General features: G+C 43.7%; 1 protein-coding gene across 1 annotated transcript in view; it reads right to left on the bottom strand.

The window, feature by feature from the left end:
- Positions 1 to 18145, bottom strand: part of CMPK1 (cytidine/uridine monophosphate kinase 1) — a 38290-nt gene extending 20145 nt beyond the window's left edge. The window contains exons 1-2 of the mRNA XM_089684439.1: positions 17964 to 18145; positions 4378 to 4524 (exon numbers count right to left, since the gene is read on the bottom strand). Of these exons, the coding sequence (XP_089540565.1) occupies positions 4378 to 4524; positions 17964 to 18110 (294 nt within the window). The 5' untranslated portion in view covers positions 18111 to 18145. The remainder of the gene's footprint in view (positions 1 to 4377; positions 4525 to 17963) is intronic.
- Positions 18146 to 18804: the final 659 nt, after the last annotated feature.

Genomic DNA, 18804 nt, shown 5'->3' with positions numbered 1-18804 from the left:
ATAACATTTTTGTTATTTAGAAAAGAAAATATGGGTTTACGTTAGGTTTCTCATAGACCTAATACTAAGAAAGTGGTGTGTGTTTATATGTGTGCATCTAAGGGGCCACCAGAGAAGTATGAATAAAAAAGGGATGACAGGCGCACGGAATTAGCAGTTCACAATCTCTAGGAGGAGTGTGGGGTCAGGAGCTGACGGGAGAACATACGGTCTGGAAACAACCAGCGAGCTGTGATAGGGTGAAGCAATGACTCTGGAATAGACAAGAAGGGAAGCACAGCGCCTCTAAGTGTTTCTCTTCTTGCCACCAGAGAAGTAGCCTAAGAGGTAAGGTGATAATGTTTGGGAACCACTAGTCTACCTCTGTCATAATGTATGTCAAACCAAAGCTGTATTCTTTTTTCTGGAGAGTGTAGGTGAGGGTGCAAACACCTGCTGGGTTATTACTGCTATCTGGAGCTCAGAGAGAATTCCCCTCCCTTTCCTGCTGACAAACATTTTACCAGACAGGAAGGGAGGGGAACCCTCCTTTTTTTGTAGTAGGGAAAAGCTAGAACCTCAGTCAGATTAGTTTCTGTCTGTATACCTCTTACAGATTTTTCTGGTATAACCGTTGACATCAGGTTAGAATGTGAAGAACCCCGAGATAGCAATAAAAACCAGACAGGTGCCATAGTCAATCTCATCTATCTATTCTACAAAAGAAAAAAAAAATTGGTTTGACATACACTTTTTCCTGTGCATGATCTGCTCTGATACAAAGTGGCACTGCACTGCATCTAAGCACCACAAACCAAAATGCTATTTAATTCATTTTTAACATTCAAAGCAAACTCTCCCATCCATTCATGCCTCCATGCTTTATATTGCTGAGAAATCATTTTGAAAAACACCCCCTGGAATTTCTGGCACTGGCCATGTTCAGTAAGGGCAGATGATTCATGTATCATTACCTGGAATCAATCTGCCCTTAGCTCAGGTATAGGCTGAGTTGAGTACCCGCCCTCCTCTCCTGAAGACTGCTGGGATGTATGACATCATTTGCATAGGCATGGAAACCAGAATGTAACTGAAGAAATGTAAAAAAAAATTAGTTTAAAGCAAGTAAATATGATATACTTTCCTTTCTATTTACTAATGGTAGCAGCATAAGGATTTAAAATAGTCCGTGTTGACCGACAGAGTACAATTCCACGTTAAAGACATTTTTTTGTGTACTGTGCTAGCCAGGAAAACATTAAGAAAATATGAGCCTGTACAATACAGTAATATATTATGAAAGTTTTTACTGACAGGCTCACTGTAGAAGCATGCTCAGCTACTATAAAAAGCACTGTGGAAACAGGATGTAAGTGCGCTGGGAATGGTCTGCAATGAGCCTTTTAACTCAGCTACTGCTCAGTCCAGGCATGAGCAACCAAGTGTTCTCACACAACAAAAACTGAAATTCCCAGCATACCTTGGTAGATCCAGAGATATACACAGCTGAATTATAAAGCAAACCTCAGCCTTTGGTTTCATTCACATGGCACAGCAAAAAAATAAATAAACAGGGCCCGTTCACACCTTCATTCAGTGATCCCATTTAGGCTGCCATTGCAGTGTGTGTGTGTGTGTGTGTGTGTGTGTGTTGTACCATTGCAATTCACAATAAATGGTACCACAACACACCGCAGAAAGAATTGGTCCTTTGAAGTAACATTAATATTACTGCTATATAAAAGTGTAAATAGGGTCCAAGAATAGCAAGTACTTGTGATGCTCGCAAACTCAAGATTCACTAGGGAGTTAATAACAAATATCCAGTTGGAAAAAAAAAAAAAAAAAAGTCCCCATTCTTAATTTGAACCATACTCTTTACACATTTTAAACCAGGGGTGGGCAAACTTTTTGACTTGAGGGCCGCAATGGGTTCATATATTGGACCCGGGGGCCGGACCAAGAGTAGATGAATGATGTGTATGTGTCATCCATAGTAAGTATAGTAATATTCCCCCATAGTAATTAATCCCCCATATAGTAATTCATCCCCCATATAGTAATTCATCCCCCATATAGTAATTCATCCCCCAAATTAATTCATCCCCCATATAGTAATTCATCCCCCATATTAAGTCCCCAAGTCCCCCGTGTCAATTCACTTACCTTTGCTCCGCGCGTTCCTCTTGCCATGTTCCCGCGCCGTTCCGGTGTAGCATGAAAATCTGTCTCCTATGAGGATCTGTCCCCCTCGACGTATCTGCGCATGTGCCAGTTTCAGGCATTAGCAGCCGATCGGCGATCTCCGGCACATGCGCAGATACGTCGAGGGGGACAGATCCTCATAGGAGACAGATTTTCATGCTACACCGGTCTTCAGGGCGGACTGTGAGAGGAGCCTAGCGGGAGCCTAGCTCCGCGGGCCGGATTAAAAGGTCCGCCGGGCCGTAGTTTGCCCATTGCTGTTTTAAACCAAGCTTACCCCAGCAGGTCTTCGATACTGCAGAGGACAGTGACGTTACGACACTGGGACTGATCTTTGTAGTATTCTACTGTTAACCCAGATCAATGTAGTGATGCATCATGCGGTGTGTCCACAATGGCCTGGGTTCATAGAAGTGGGTTGGAGAATAAAGACCAGGGCCAGATGATAGAGTGACGAGTCTGGTGGGGGCAGCACTGAAGACAAGGCGAGTATTGAAGATACAGCTACTTTTTAATTTTCTAACATCCCTGGCAATTTATCTTCCTTATATTATACTGAAGTTCTTCTTTAAATCAAACTGCAGAAAAACTGTTAAATGAACAGTTAAAATACATATCGGTTTACCGTTTCACCTTCTGCACAGAAAATTCTGTCATTTACACATATTCACAGCACCTTAGCTTCCCATATCACTTCTCCACCCCCATATGATACAGTAAATTGTTATGACCTCTAACAAAAATGGTTAGTCAAGATTACGAATGATTGTAAAAAAACTGTTTAAAGTTGAATTTCAGGAAAACACAAAAAAAAAACCAGTGGGGCTGCCTCTGCACTGCAAAGGGTTAAATGCTCAATTTCACCTAGGATACAAGAAGAGAGGACGTTTACTTACGTTATTCCCTTGCTCCCACAGGCTCCTCCTATAATGCAAGTGATCCCCAGATACTGCTTCCCTAAAGCGCTCTGGCCGGTAGTCTCAGCTCTGACTTCATACAATGCAATGCTGCACTGTGAGGGCACAGAGGGCCATCCACAACCTAGAGCGCCTGAGAGCCAGCTGCTGGAGGAGAGAGCACCAGCTGCGAGGGGAGCAAAGGATAACGTAAGGAAAAGCCTTTAATGCTTGCAGTAAGGGAGCTCCACTGCAAGAGTATTTTTCTTTTCTCCTCGAGTTCAGCTTTGATTTCAACTGTGAATGTAGCCATTTGCCTGGATTTCCATGTTTACTAGTGACCGGACCATTTTGTTTTTAAAGCATTACTAAACCCAGGACCCTGCATTCACTATATCTGATCTCCCACAGTACACAGAACATGGACACAAAATGCAATTATTTTAGTACATATAAACTGCTAAATACCTTTTTTCATCAGCAGTTAGAGCAGACTTTTGACCTCTATCAGTGTCCAGCAGAGCACATGTTAAAGTTTGTAAGAAGAGTTTTCTTTCTGCTCTAGGAGGATGCAAAACCCCTGACCTCTGTCTGGACAGTGCTGATTGGTCCTGTGCTTATCACATACACCCTTCTCAAGAAAAAACAAAAAACCTTTCTAGCAATACACACTAAACTGAGCATGTGCAGAATGGCTATGGTTCATTCTGACTTATCAGAAGATAAGATGTGGACATTTCAACAAGGGGAGAGGAGAGAAGACAGGATCAAACGGCCTTTTTATACAATGCAGAGGATTAACCCCCATAGGTTCCACAGTGAGTATAACATGCATGCTTTACTGCATATACAGACTGATTTTACTGTTGTGGGTTTAGTAACACTTTAACACTAACAAAATTGTCCCTTTTTTAGGGTGCTGGGTGGAGGTTAATATGATTGGCTTAATTTTTACCATGGCATACAATTTTGTATTTTTGCTATGTTGCATTAGGTCCTAATTAAGCATTCTACATTTTTATTTACACTACTTGGATTGGACCATTGTTTTTCTAGAGTTCTTTCCTAGATTATTTTTCATTCATTCTGTTTGGGTACTTGTCCACACAGTTATTTAGTGAGTTAGTGGAATATTCAATTTCTAGCCTCTATCATTGAATGTTCCTGTTCACAGTGACATTGTCGATTTTTTTCCATCTCCATGTTCACCCCTCTCTTCCACATTATCACACCTTGCTATTACATATTAGGTCACTTGGCATTAGACCTGGATTAAGGTGCAGAGAATTCTCCTTACCCTTTTCAGAAGGCTGATTGTAATCTCAACTGGAACGATCTTCCCATCCCTTATGTAGGACTCAATAAGCTCTCCATATTCAGAATCTGGTCTCTTCCTCTCATCCCGAAGCAGATCCCCAGCGGACAGGTGGGTATAACCATATTTCTGAAAGGGAGAAAGTGACACAAAAAAACAGAAAATATCAAAATAGTGTATAAAAAAAAAGTAAAGCACAGTAACAATTTAGACATTTTAAAGATCTAAATTCATTATAAAAACTTTGCCGGTATGCTATCCTATCACCCTCCAAATGCTATGCAAGTATTAAAGGCTAATGCTGGGGAAACTATCTTTTTTTTTTCCGTTAAACCCAGCGGGCTGAACGGAAAGAAAATGGAGAGCTTAAGAGGAGCTCGCCGCACTAATTGCCCCCCTGCCAAAACACACTGATCAGTGTTGGCAGCCATTGGCTGCCAACACTAATTGGCTGCCAATCAGATGCTGGTTTTCAACCATACCTGTTCCAACAGAACCTAGTTTCTGTTAGACAGGCAAGTGTACACACAGGCCAAATGTCGGCCGGTCTCTATTGAACCGGGGTAAATGTACGGGGCTTAAGTCCACTTTTAAAAAAAAATAAGCAAATATTCTTACAGGAAAAAGGTGTATTGATTTTTTTCACAGGAGCCTAAAAAGCATTGCACCTGTGATCAGCGGACTACCTGTGCAATGCCAGGCTCCTGCAGACTCTTTCTCCAGCTACCTGTCCAAATCAAAGCACAGGCTTTATGTTGAAGAGCTGGAGGAAGTGCCAATGGACTATAAGAGCAGTGATCACTGTATTTGAATTCCGCTGAGAATTACACACCATAGCAGACAGGACTTGTGGTTCATTCATTCATAGATCTCTGTGAATGATGTGGCTGTAGGGGTGGAGCTTGGCACCATGTTACACCTTATATACAGGTATAACATGATGTAAAAGGTGTAGTTAACCTTTAAACAAAAATGTTTTTACTGTAATAATGACTTTTCAAGTAGAGATCGCTGTTCATCTTTCTAGGTTGGTCTCTCCTATTTGTGGGACAACATACATACATAACATACAGGTGAAACTTGAAAAATTAGAATATCGTGCAAAAGTTCATTTATTCCAGTAATGCAACATAAAAGGTGAAACTAATATATGAGATAGACTCAATACATGCAAAGCAAGATAGTTCAAGCCGTGATTTGTCATCATTGTGATGATTATGGCTTACAGCTCATGAAAACCCCAAATCCACAATCTCAGAAAATTAGAATATTACATGCAATCAATAAAACAAGGATTGTACATAGAACAATATCGGACCTCTGAAAAGTATAAGCATGCATATGTACTCAGTACTTGGTTTGGGCCCCTTTTGCAGCAATTACTGCCTTAACGCGGCGTGGCATGGAAGATATCAGCCTGTGGCACTGCTGAGGTGTTATGGAAGACCAGGATGCTTCAATAGCGGCCTTCAGCTCTTCTGCATTGTTCGGTCTCATGTCTCTCATCTTTCTCTTGGCAATGCCCCATAGATTCTCTATGGGGTTCAGGTCAGGCGAGTTTGCTGGCCAATCAAGCACAGTAATCCCACGGTCATTGAACCAGGTTTTGGTGCTTTTGGCAGTGTGGGCAGGTGCCAAGTCCTGCTGGAAAATGAAGTCAGCATCCCCATAAAGCTCGTCTGCGTAAGGAAGCATGAAGTGCTCCAAAATCTCTTGGTAGACGGCTCCGTTTACCCTGGACTTAATGAAGCACAGTGGACCAACACCAGCAGATGACATGGCTCCCCAAATCAACGCAGACTGTGGAAACTTCACACTGGACTTCAAGCATCTTGCAGTGTGTGCCTCTCCATTCTTCCTCCATACTCTGGGTCCTTGGTTTCCAAATGAGATGCAAAAGTTGCTCTCATCAGAAAAGAGGACTTTGGACCACTGAGCAACAGACCAGGTCTGTTTTTATTTAGCCCAGGTAAGACGCTTCTGACGTTGTTTGTTGTTCAGGAGCGGCTTGACAAGAGGAATACGAAATTTGAAGCCCATGTCCAGGATCCGTCTGTGTGTGGTGGCTCTTGATGCACTGACTCCAGCCTCAGTCCACTCCTTGTGAAAGTTCCCAACATTTTGAATGGCCTTTTCCTGACAGTCCTCTCAAGGCTGTAGTCATCCCTGCTGCTTGTGCACCTTTTTCTTTCACTTTTCCCTTCCACATAACTTTCTATTAATGTGCTTTGATACAGCACTTTGGGAACATCCAACTTCTTTTGCAATTACCTTTTGAGGCTTTCCCTCCTTATGGAGGGTGTCAATGATGGTTTTCTGCACAACTGTCAGGTCTGCAGTCTTTCCCATGATTGTGATTTCTACTGAACCTGACAGAGACCATTTAAAGGCTAGAATATTGTACCTTTTCACAATATTCAAATTTTCTGAGATTGTGGATTTGGGGTTTTCATGAGCTGTAAGCCATAATCATCACCATTGTGACAAATAACGGCTTGAACTATCTTGCTTTGCATGTAATGAGTCTATCTCATATATTAGTTTCACCTTTTAAGTTGCATTACTGAAATAAATGAACTTTTGCACGATATTCTAATTTTTTGAGTTTCACCTGTATATGGCTACTGGATGTGAAGCACACATTGTGCATTTGGAGCTGACATGTTATTTTACAGCCAGTAATGATCATTTCATAAAAAGGGGGCATTTCTTTAGGGACATTGCTTCCAGATTGGCCTCTCTTCTTGTTCTGCATCGTTGTTAAATTCAGACTAAGAGGAGTTTTCTTTTACAATGGATATTATATACAACACAACAACAAAGAAACAGTCAAAAGCAAGATCACAGACACAAAAGAATAAGGTATATAATTCTTCTGATGAAGGATATAACAAATGCACTGAAGTATTGACAAGGAGAGAAACTGAGTACATAAACACAAAACATAAAAAGGATGGAATGAAACCTTATAAATTGCGTTAATAGCAAACAAGTAATGACCAATGATCTAGTAGGCGAAGGCGAAAGATAATCACAAAAATCGCATACAGAGGAGAAGAGGAGTTTTCATGTAACTGACAGGTGAGAGCTGTCTTGATGTCCTAGATGCAGACAACATGCTGACATTCTCTGGTAGTTGCTGCACAGAGCACTTAGGTGGCACAGCTTTGCATAGTACAATGACATGAAGAAATTGTGCTATCGCAATGAAAGAAGAAGGTCCAGCAACATTGATACAAGGGATTGTTTAGCACTTCACATACCCGATATTTAAAACAACCATCCTATTCCTTATCTTCTAGTCTGGCACTGTACACTGAGCTCAGTGCACAATTTCGGTATCTGCCGAGATGAATGAACTCGCATGAGTAGGTGTGATATCATCTCAACCTGGCCAAGGAAAAAAAATTGAAGTTTGGAAACCCAGAAGACTGAAAACGTCAGCGGCCGGCTCTAGGGCACCATCACTGGAGTGGAGGAGAGTATAGTTCCACTTTAATAAGACTAGTCTGAATAAATTGTGTGTTGGAAAAAGCAACTATCTTCAGCTCGCATTTGTTTACAATGCTCTATGTAGAAAGCATGGCTTTAAGGCTGGAAATGTCTAGAATTTCTTGTATGTAACAGAGAATCACATATATCAGATGGTTGGATCCAACTGATAGGATTCCTAAGTATGAAAGGTTGTGTTACAACATGCAATATGCAGATATACAAGAAAAAAAAACTATATATAGTTAGTTCTCAGCAACTACAGTAGAAGAAAAACACAATACAGCTGGGAAAGTCTGCTTCTGGTATACAGGGCAAGATATAGGACATCACTCAGCCACGAAGTCATGCCGTACAGATGCCCGATAAATTACATGGAGGTTAGCAAGGAAATAAATGCTGCCCATTACAGACTGACAAATTCAGCTGGTTCTAAGCCCAATCACTAAAATCTCAGAAGCTTTAACATGTTTATGCAATCTCAGAAGTTCTTTTAAAGCTGAAGGTTTGTCCTGCCTATATTTTGCCTTCCCTGGTTCCTCCTTTCCCTTCTCATTAACATAACGAAGTTATTAATAAAAGCTGCTTTCATTACAAACCTTATTTTAGACCCAGTGATGTCATCAATGGGTCTCTGTGCTTCTCTATACAAGGCACTCAAATAGAGGTTGGTGGGAGGGACTGGCAGAGGTTATAAAAACACTCCATAGGAGAGCGAGAGAGACAGACAGCTCAGCATAGGAGAGAGAGAGAGACAGACAACTCAGCAAGGGGCGAAAGAGTGAGATGGTGGCTCAGCATAGGGAAGAGAGATGGCGGCTCAGCACAGGGAAGAGAGCGAGCGCGAGAGACATGGCGGCTCAGCACAGGGAAGAGAGCGAGGCAGACGGCGGCTCAGCATAGGGAAGAAAGAGTGAGGCAGATGGTGGCTCAGCCTAGAGAGAGAGAGATGGTGGCTCAGCCTAGAGAGAGAGAGAGGGAGATGGTGGCTCAGCCTAGAGAGAGAGGGAGGGAGATGGTGGCTCAGCCTAGAGAGAGAGGGAGGGAGATGGTGGCTCAGCCTAGAGAGAGAGGGAGGGAGATGGTGGCTCAGCCTAGAGAGAGAGGAACGGAGATGGTGGCTCAGCCTAGAGAGAGAGGAACGGAGATGGTGGCTCAGCCTAGAGAGAGAGAGGGGGAGATGGCGGCTCAGCCTAGAGAGAGAGGGGGAGATGGCGGCTCAGCCTAGAGAGAGAGAGGGGGAGATGGCGGCTCAGCCTAGAGAGAGAGAGGGGGAGATGGCGGCTCAGCCTAGAGAGAGAGAGAGGGAGATGGCGGCTCAGCCTAGAGAGAGAGAGAGGGAGATGGCGGCTCAGCCTAGAGAGAGAGAGGGAGATGGCGGCTCGGCCTAGAGAGAGAGGGAGGGAGATGGCGGCTCGGCCTAGAGAGAGAGGGAGGGAGATGGCGGCTCGGCCTAGAGAGAGAGGGAGGGAGATGGCGGCTCGGCCTAGAGAGAGAGGGAGGGAGATGGCGGCTCGGCCTAGAGAGAGAGAGGGAGATGGCGGCTCGGCCTAGAGAGAGAGAGGGAGATGGCGGCTCGGCCTAGAGAGAGAGAGAGGGAGATGGCGGCTCGGCCTAGAGAGAGAGAGGGAGATGGCGGCTCGGCCTAGAGAGAGAGAGGGAGATGGCGGCTCGGCCTAGAGAGAGAGAGGGAGATGGCGGCTCGGCCTAGAGAGAGAGAGGGAGATGGCGGCTCGGCCTAGAGACAGAGAGGGAGATGGCGGCTCGGCCTAGAGACAGAGAGGGAGATGGCGGCTCGGCCTAGAGACAGAGAGGGAGATGGCGGCTCGGCCTAGAGACAGAGAAGGAGATGGCGGCTCGGCCTAGAGAGAGAGAGGGAGATGGCGGCTTGGCCTAGAGAGAGAGAGATGGCGGCTCGGCCTAGAGAGAGAGAGATGGCGGCTCGGCCTAGAGAGAGAGAGATGGTGGCTCGGCCTAGAGAGAGAGAGATGGTGGCACGGCCTAGAGAGAGAGAGATGGTGGCACGGCCTAGAGAGAGAGAGATGGTGGCTCGGCCTAGAGAGAGAGAGATGGTGGCTCAGCCTAGAGAGAGAGAGATGGTGGCTCAGCCTAGAGAGAGAGAGAGAGAGAGAGAGAGAGAGAGAGATGGTGGCCCAGCCAAGAGCGAGAGAGACACGGTGGCTCGCTCAGCCTAGGGGGAGAGAGAGTAGGTCGCTCAGCCTAGGGGGAGAGAGAGTAGGTGGCTCAGCCTGGGGGGGGACGACGACAGATGATGGCTCAGCCTGCGGGGGGGGGGGAGATGATGGCTCAGACTAGGGGTTACAGAGACAATGGCTCAGCCTAGTGGGGAGAGAGACAGTGGCTCAGTACTCAAAAGTCAAGGAAGGCATTTAGATTTTTACTTTAAGGCCAGCTGAGCAAACCACAACTGGAATGCAAAACTTCTATAAACTACACATCCAGCAATATTGTGCATTGTCAGCTACTTATTCTGGTCCGTAAGGACAGATCTACACAAATATATCACCCTAAAAAAAGGATTACACACTGTGTTGCAACCTTAGCAGTGCCTGTGTGCACTTTGTGCAGAGCTTTTTGCCATTGATGTCTCGTTATAGAGGATTTTCTTGCCAAGTTAGATATGGACAAAAGCCAATGACCACAAGTACAAGAGGGTCACTACTGACCTCTGATAGGAAGGACCCTGGGAGGTGCAATGCCCATTACAGATGACACACATAGAAATGACTACTCACACCGTATGTTACATTACAAACATACAAGTTACTTAAACTAAAATAGAGCAGGCGATCCCCTCTGCTCTGTAAGAAATTCCTCAAATACTGACGTGTTTTCAATGCTAGAAAAGCTGATTTCACTGCTGAATGACAGGTTCATATTTCCAGGCAGACACACCCTGTGCACTTAGACCAAAGAAGAACGTGGCTCCTGTACTTTGCAAGCAGTAATTATCACTCACACTGATGGGGACATAAAAGTATTAAAAAGTAGATAAAAAACCAAGCCACAAAGGGAAGGTAAAAATGGCCTCTAGATCCTTGTAGGTATAGCTGGTAAATCATGATGGGAAACATTTGTGAATAAAAGCGAGTCTTTTACAGGAAGATATATCTAATGAATACAGCTAGAATGACAGTTCCAAAGTTTTGGACATGACCATACACCCACCATAAAGGACTGATGTACAGAACTATACAGTTTGAGACACAAAAGACCTACCTAAATCATTCTTTGACCAGGACAAAATTCCGACTCACTTGGTTTCCTTGGCTACATTTCCACTACTCAGACCAATATAACCGATTTATGATGGAGATCTGAACACTTCCAGAACCCTCAAGCTGTTCCATGCATGGCTCCATTTTATGCCAATTTCTGTAAACTGGCCAAAATGTGAGACGCGGGTAGCCCTGCAGACATCAACCAGCTCGAAAAACTTTGATTGGGAAATGAAATGAGTCGGATTGGAAAAATGTCAGGCAAACATTGACTGCAGCCAATCAGCTACAATCAAGTCATTGTTTAGGAAATGTGGAAGCCAACTGTCAGAATACAAAAGTCAGAAGCCAAGGATTTGTCCAGCAGCACACTTTATAATCTATAGATTTCTCTTGTCCAGCTCAGAAAATGTTACATGTATGGACAGCTTTATGTACTTCAAAGACCTAGCTCCTTACTTCTCACAGGGAGCCCCGAAGGGCCTGAGGGAGCCCCTGACTTCCAACTTGACCCCGACACATAAAGCTATAAAAAGGACATTTCATACATCTCCTATACTTACATTACACATGAGAACCTTTCTATCCTTCTCATAAATCTACACAAAGTCTTCTATAGGTTGTCATACTAGAATTACAGTATATGTAAACCCAACATTTCATATTCCTGATGTGGCTGCTGTACCATGTGCTTGTATGGAAATGTATCCTGTTCTCTTTATATTGCTTCCTTTTTATGAAATCCCCGATGTTGCTGCCGGTCCCTCTGCTTCCCCATTAAAAATGGACCACAAGGTCAGTTTTCTGGCTGTGCTAAGAACTAAGCCTTCTCTTCTCCAATGATCGGGCTTCTGTTGACACACCCACCCCCACAGCCATTCACTAGGAAGACCAGTGTGTTGCAGTTTCTCGTCCCCTAGCACTCTGAGCTCCTTTTGTAGCTAAGAACAGTATTTTTTTTTTCCATTACAGATACTTATATAACACTTAATTTACACAGCACTTTACACACACACACACACACATATATATATATATATATATATATATATATATATATATATATATATATATATATATATATATATATATATATATATATATATATATATAATACATTCACATCAGTCCCTAATCCTCAAGGAGCATACAATCTAAGGTCCCTATAAACGAACGAAAACTCTCCACTGCTTGTAAACCTTTGATTACCTCAAAAAAAAGAAAATTAACATAGTGCATTATCCTTTATAAAAATCTCATTAGCCTGTAAGATTAATTCAATCTTATTCACCCAAGTGAAAACAAGTGTATATATCAAAAACGCATACACATGTGATATACTGTGCAAAACCATGCATGTGAAACACTCTGCTGTGCTACAAACTCATAACACAGTGCACACTTCTATTGGGGTAAGGAATATATACCCTTACCAATGTTCAAAGCAATATATGTTTTATGATCTTAATCCACAGAAAATTTCTCTGGTGGTATAAATCTTTGTATGGATATCCTCTGGATTAGCTTTATATGGATCCTTCCCCCTAGTAACTTGGGAGTGCTTCCACCATATACGTCAGCCCGATATCCATATACAAGGAAGAAATCATAGCGTAATACTGCCACATACTTAGATCAAAAAGCTTTTAATTATCCTGCTTACATTAAAACATCTTTAATCGCACATAGCATAACAAGACCTGTCTGCCATCCGGAATCCAGGAGAGTCCCAATCGTAACTCACAGCCGAGATTTTGCCCTCTCCAAGATGGCCGCCACTCTACTTCCGGAATTCTCGTATGCGTCTGACGTCACCTCCCTTTAAAGGGAGGTGACGTCAGACGCATACGAGAATTCCGGAAGTAGAGTGGCGGCCATCTTGGAGAGGGCAAAATCTCGGCTGTGAGTTACGATTGGGACTCTCCTGGATTCCGGATGGCAGACAGGTCTTGTTATGCTATGTGCGATTAAAGATGTTTTAATGTAAGCAGGATAATTAAAAGCTTTTTGATCTAAGTATGTGGCAGTATTACGCTATGATTTCTTCCTTGTATATGGATATCGGGCTGACGTATATGGTGGAAGCACTCCCAAGTTACTAGGGGGAAGGATCCATATAAAGCTAATCCAGAGGATATCCATACAAAGATTTATACCACCAGAGAAATTTTCTGTGGATTAAGATCATAAAACATATATTGCTTTGAACATTGGTAAGGGTATATATTCCTTACCCCAATAGAAGTGTGCACTGTGTTATGAGTTTGTAGCACAGCAGAGTGTTTCACATGCATGGTTTTGCACAGTATATCACATGTGTATGCGTTTTTGATATATACACTTGTTTTCACTTGGGTGAATAAGATTGAATTAATCTTACAGGCTAATGAGATTTTTATAAAGGATAATGCACTATGTTAATTTTCTTTTTTTTGAGGTAATCAAAGGTTTACAAGCAGTGGAGAGTTTTCGTTCGTTTGTATGTTTTTTTTGTTTTTTACACTGGAAGTAACTTTTGGACTACACGTATTTTCTTTATTGGACTCTAATTTAAAATTGGACTTTATTTACAGATCTTGGATTTTTGGGATTATATAAGGAAAAGTACTTTATTGTTGATCACTGAGCATATTTTTATTTATAATTGTACACCTCTAAGGGTAGAGGTGAAGTGTGCTTATAAAATAGTTGGGAAAATTAGTGTTTTACACATATATTAAATCTAAGGTCCCTAACTCACATTCATACATACACATACTGGGGCCAATTCAGACAGGATCCTAATAACCAACCAGCATGTCTTTGGAGTGTGGAAGGAAACCAGAGTACCTGGAGGAAACCCATGCAGGCACAGGGAGAACATGCAAAACTCCAGGCAAGTGGTGCAGTGGTTGAGATTCGAACCAACAACCCTAGTACTGCCGGGTGGAAATACTAACCATTTAGCCACTGTGCTGCTCCAGTATGTGATCACTTATAAAAAATAGAGGGAAAATGGGGTTTATAATTTCTTTATATCAATGCACTGAGGTGATTGTAGCCCTATTAGTGCATTTGCGACAGGAACAATTGAGTACTGTCCGTGATACTTTTTGTATTTACACTAACATACAATTTTGAGGACAAGCTTTCGGGGAATGTCCCCTTCTTCAGGTCTAAGCAGTACTGAAACAAAGATTTAGCAGAATGTTAGAAGAGATGGGGAAAAAAAAAAAAAACTAAAAACTTTTGAACTAAGAATAATTCTATTTGACACAGGAGATAACGGCCTGAATTTGGACATAGGATTCCCTAGGACTATCAGCTCAAGCATTAATGCCTCTGCTAGTGTTGTCTCCCCCCCCCCCACTTTGCTTTTGCTGAGTCTTATCTGTTTTTTTTTTTCCCATCTCTTCTAACATTCTGCTAAATCTTTGTTTCAGTACTGCTTAGACCTGAAGAAGGGGACATTCCTCGAAAGCTTGTCCTCAAAATTGTATGTTAGTGCAAATAAAAAAAGTATCACGGACAGTACTCAATTGTTTATATCAATGCACAAATGTTTTGCCTTTCATTTCTATTTTCAACTGTATGGGTTGTTTTACAAGGTGAGGGTTCACATATACTTTAAGAGCTTGTTCACACCATGTGCAGCGACCTGTGTTTTTGCACACCAGATCAATGCAGGTCACTGCAAGGGTACAAAACAATGGTTCTCCATGAGCCTCATTAACACCACAATGTTGTGTACATATGTGCTGCATTAGACTCCATTCATACTAGTGCGCCTGGTCATGCAACTTGCAAAACAAAGTCGCATGACAACTTAAAACCCATTTATTTCAATGGCACCCATTCCAATCGATGTGACTAAAGTCAATGTCTTTAAAAAAGGTTCCTGCACTACTTTGATGAGGCTTTCTTGCGACTTGAATGCCATAAAGTATATTAAGTCACATGAAAGTGAAATTTGCACGACCTGAGTCGCACTAGTGTGAACTGAGCCTTAGGACCAGTTCACACTACGTGTTTCAGCTGCTTTTTCTCTGCATCCAAAATACAGAGAAAGAAGGTTATATGGTTGTCAATGTCATAGTTCACATCAGGGCTTGAATTTCCAGTGTGTTCCAGTTGCAGGAAAAAAAAAGTAGAACAGGCTGCATTTTTCCTGCACAGAACTGTACTGGAACATGGTAAAGTGCATCAAAAACGCAGAAAAAAAAAAACCCACACTGGACCACGTGTCCATATTTAAATTGAAAAAGAGGGGAAAATTAACGGGAAAGCATCAAAAATGCACATGGAGAAACGCATCCGGAATCCATCTGGACTGCGTTTCTATAGTGTGAACTAGCCCTTAAAGTGGAATTAAAGTTTAATTAAACTGCCAACAGGTAGGTCTTTGTCATAAATGCTTTCCCCCGCCTCTTAGCTGTAACGCATGCGCAGCTCAGTGTACTTTAATGCTGTGACCAGGCCATTCAAGTAATCAGAGAGAGCAAACTCAGAAGGAAGAATGGGTGAAGATGGAAGCATCTGCGACCAGAGGGAGTGGTGACAGTTCAGTGCTGGAGGGCTTCATCTCACAGGTAAACCTGCCATAATGTGCAAATATGTGCTGCTGCATACTAGCACATTATGGCTTAATTCACCTGGGGCATTAAAAAAGTTTAATCCTGCCTTGGAATGCAACCTGTCTGCATTGTAATGAAACACAACCTGAAAGATATATAAAAACTTACTGCTGTTACCACTTCAACCCTCCCAGGGACCTGTCACATAAAAATGCAATGTGAATAACAATGTATGTTAAATGTACAGAACACAGATGCATGTTGGATGCGTTACAATAAGTTATGTGCAGTACGGTGTGAAAGGACCCTAAAAGTATCACGGTCCTGATGGCACTCTGTTTATTCTGTATGTAACAATCTTTGAAGAACTTTTAATAAAAGGAAACTTTGAATTCTGACAAGTAGGGCCTGTCCATTACCAGGAAAACCTGAATTGTGGTCAGTGATAGGTCTGTCACAGATTCCAGCATCTGACGTTGGATACAAAATAAATGCTTCAGAAGCTCCTTGTGTTCTGCAGATCAGCTGACGATGGTCATGGCCAGCAAGTGATTTGTATCTGCTCAGACCAGTACTGCATCCAGATAGAATGTGAACCAGATACAAAGAATCGCAGAAGTTCCAGGCTACTGCTGGTGACACATCCCCATACATGATAGCTGCCAGCTCACACGTTGACTATGACCAGGATGGGCGTGACCCGTTATCCTGTATTAGCAGTCCCCCCCCCCCCCACCTAGGTGATAAGCATTTTATTATAGGGACTTTATACAAAGCTGACAATGTACACAGCACTTTACATACTGTACATTCTCTTCAGTCCCTGTCCTCCAGGAGCTTACAATCTAAAGGGACGATACAGACTGGAGCCGATTAGCTGTTCAGCATGTCTTTGGCGTGTGGAAGGAAACCCACACAAGCACAGGGGGAGCATGCAAACTCCATGCAGATAGTGTCCTGCCCAGGATTTGAACCAAGAAGCAGTTAGCACTTCCACCTTGCTGCAAGCCATTATGCTAACCATCATCATCTACCAAACAAGGAGCGACCATTGGCTCCCACTGCTGTCAATCACAGCCAGTGTGCCAATGAAGAGAAAGCGGGGGTTGGGGCCAAGCTGCGCTCTGTGTGTGAATGGACAACGTCTATTCATAGGTGAGCAGCTCAGGAGCGAGCCAGCACTAGTGCCCCTATAGCAAGCAGCATGTTACTGGGGACACTTGGCAGGAAGGGTGGAGACAGGATCACCTGCGGGGGACCCAAAAAAGAAGAGGCTTGGGGCTGCTCTGTGCAAAACCATTACACAGAGCAGGTAAGTATAAACGGTTTATATTTATTTCAATGACAATCTTTAGAATCACCTTAATTTGTTGGGTGAGGGGAAGCCAGTGGAAGGATTGGCAGAGAGGGGCGGCACACACGGTTGGTAATGTGGAGTCTGGCAGCAATGCTCATGATGGACTGAAGGGGGGGCAGTCTATGTAAAGGTAAGCCAATGAGGAGGGAGCTGCAGTAGTGAAGGTGAGAGATGAGCCGGGAGTGGAGGAGAAGCTTTGGGGTGTCATTGGATAAAGCAGAACTAAAGGGTGGATAGTCACCCATCCAATGGTCCCTCACCAGCATCTTCTTCTGAGTGCTGGTCCTGGAGCCTCTTCATTGGCTGGCGCGGGATGATGTCACTCCTGTACACTCCTGTACATGCATCAGTCATCGCGGCACGCAGAGCCCGGCCTGGCGTCAGAAGCTGTGCACACGCACCTCAGTTTGCAGCACCGCAGAAGACACGGAGGGGCGTTTAGGTGCAGATAAGACATCACATGTAAAGCCTGCCTGCTCACGGTTTGTTACAGCGCAACTTCAGAAGGGGCGTGTTTTGGGGATGCTGCGGAGGTTGGGGTGGCATGGTCTGTACAGTGATTGGATGAGAGGCTTAAAGGACAGTCTCCAATCTGTGAAGCTTTGACTCCATGGTCACTGCTTCTAAAATTTGACACTTCTGGTGGTGTCAGGTGCCTGTTCCCTCCCCTCCCCCTGCAGTGGTCCCTTCCTCCACCCCCCATGTCCTAAAGAGGTGTAGGAAGAAACCATGGTGGGGGGGGGGGGGGGAGTATTCCTATTAGAGAGTGAAGGTAGGTGAGCCCAGGCAGGGCAGAGGGGACTATACAGGTCTTCTATCACAGGGGAGGTTATATCTGTACAGACCGGAGTATTCCGGTGCTGCCTCTCCGTGGCACAGGCGCCGGTGACCGCAGTCAGCGAGGTCACAGCATTGCTGGTCACTTACCTCCACTATCTTCTCACACTGAGTCCCCTTCCCGGCGCCGGGCCCGCCCAGCACGAACACCACGAGCGGCTTCATGACAGCAACGAGCAGAGAGCGGGCAGACAGCGGAGAGAGGCGGGACAGGGCGCCCAGGGCACGGAACACCATACACAGCGAAAGGGGAGGGGAAAGCCGGCAGCCTGCTGAGGTGTCACACTCGGGAAGTGACGTCCTCAGCCCGCCTCCCCATCTGTTTCCTCTCATTGGTTCACACTCTAGTCAGTCAGGGGCGGCTTCGACGCCATGATTGCTGAGGGCAAATGCCCATATTTTGTACAGAGAACGGTTAGATCCTTTGTCGCGTTTTATTGCAGTCTGTGTCCCCATTAGGGAGATTTCCTCTCACATTGCTCCCAACTTTAGAAGATAAAAGGAGACTACACTGTATATGAGCACCACAGATTAAAAACACTAATTCATTCATTTTTAATAAAAGCAAACTCCCCCATCTATCCATGTCTTCATTCTTCATATTCCAGAGAAATCACTTTAAAAAAAAACAAACACTCCCATAGCATGTCTAGCTGTGGCCATTTTGAGTATGGGAAAATGATTCATACAGCATTTACTTCCTGGAATCCCTCTCCCCTTAGCTCAGGCATGCAGATATCTTCTTATCTATTTACTCATGCTAGCAGCATAAGGATTGCAGATAGTCAATGTTGGCTTAGAGAATGAAGTTCCACTTTAAAAAAAGAGACAATATCCAGCACCCCTTAGAATTTGTGTAGGCTCCATGTACACGTGATGCTTGGAAAACTCTTCTGAACGATGGAAACTGCTGGAAAACGTAGGTTAAAAA

Source organism: Staurois parvus, unplaced genomic scaffold, assembly GCF_062004578.1.
Source record: "Staurois parvus isolate SC_StPar_1 unplaced genomic scaffold, SC_StPar_1.0 ptg000347l, whole genome shotgun sequence".
Lineage (NCBI taxonomy): Eukaryota > Metazoa > Chordata > Amphibia > Anura > Ranidae > Staurois > Staurois parvus.
Note: the sequence above shows the minus strand (reverse complement) of the source record. Positions and strands in the feature narration are given on the sequence as shown.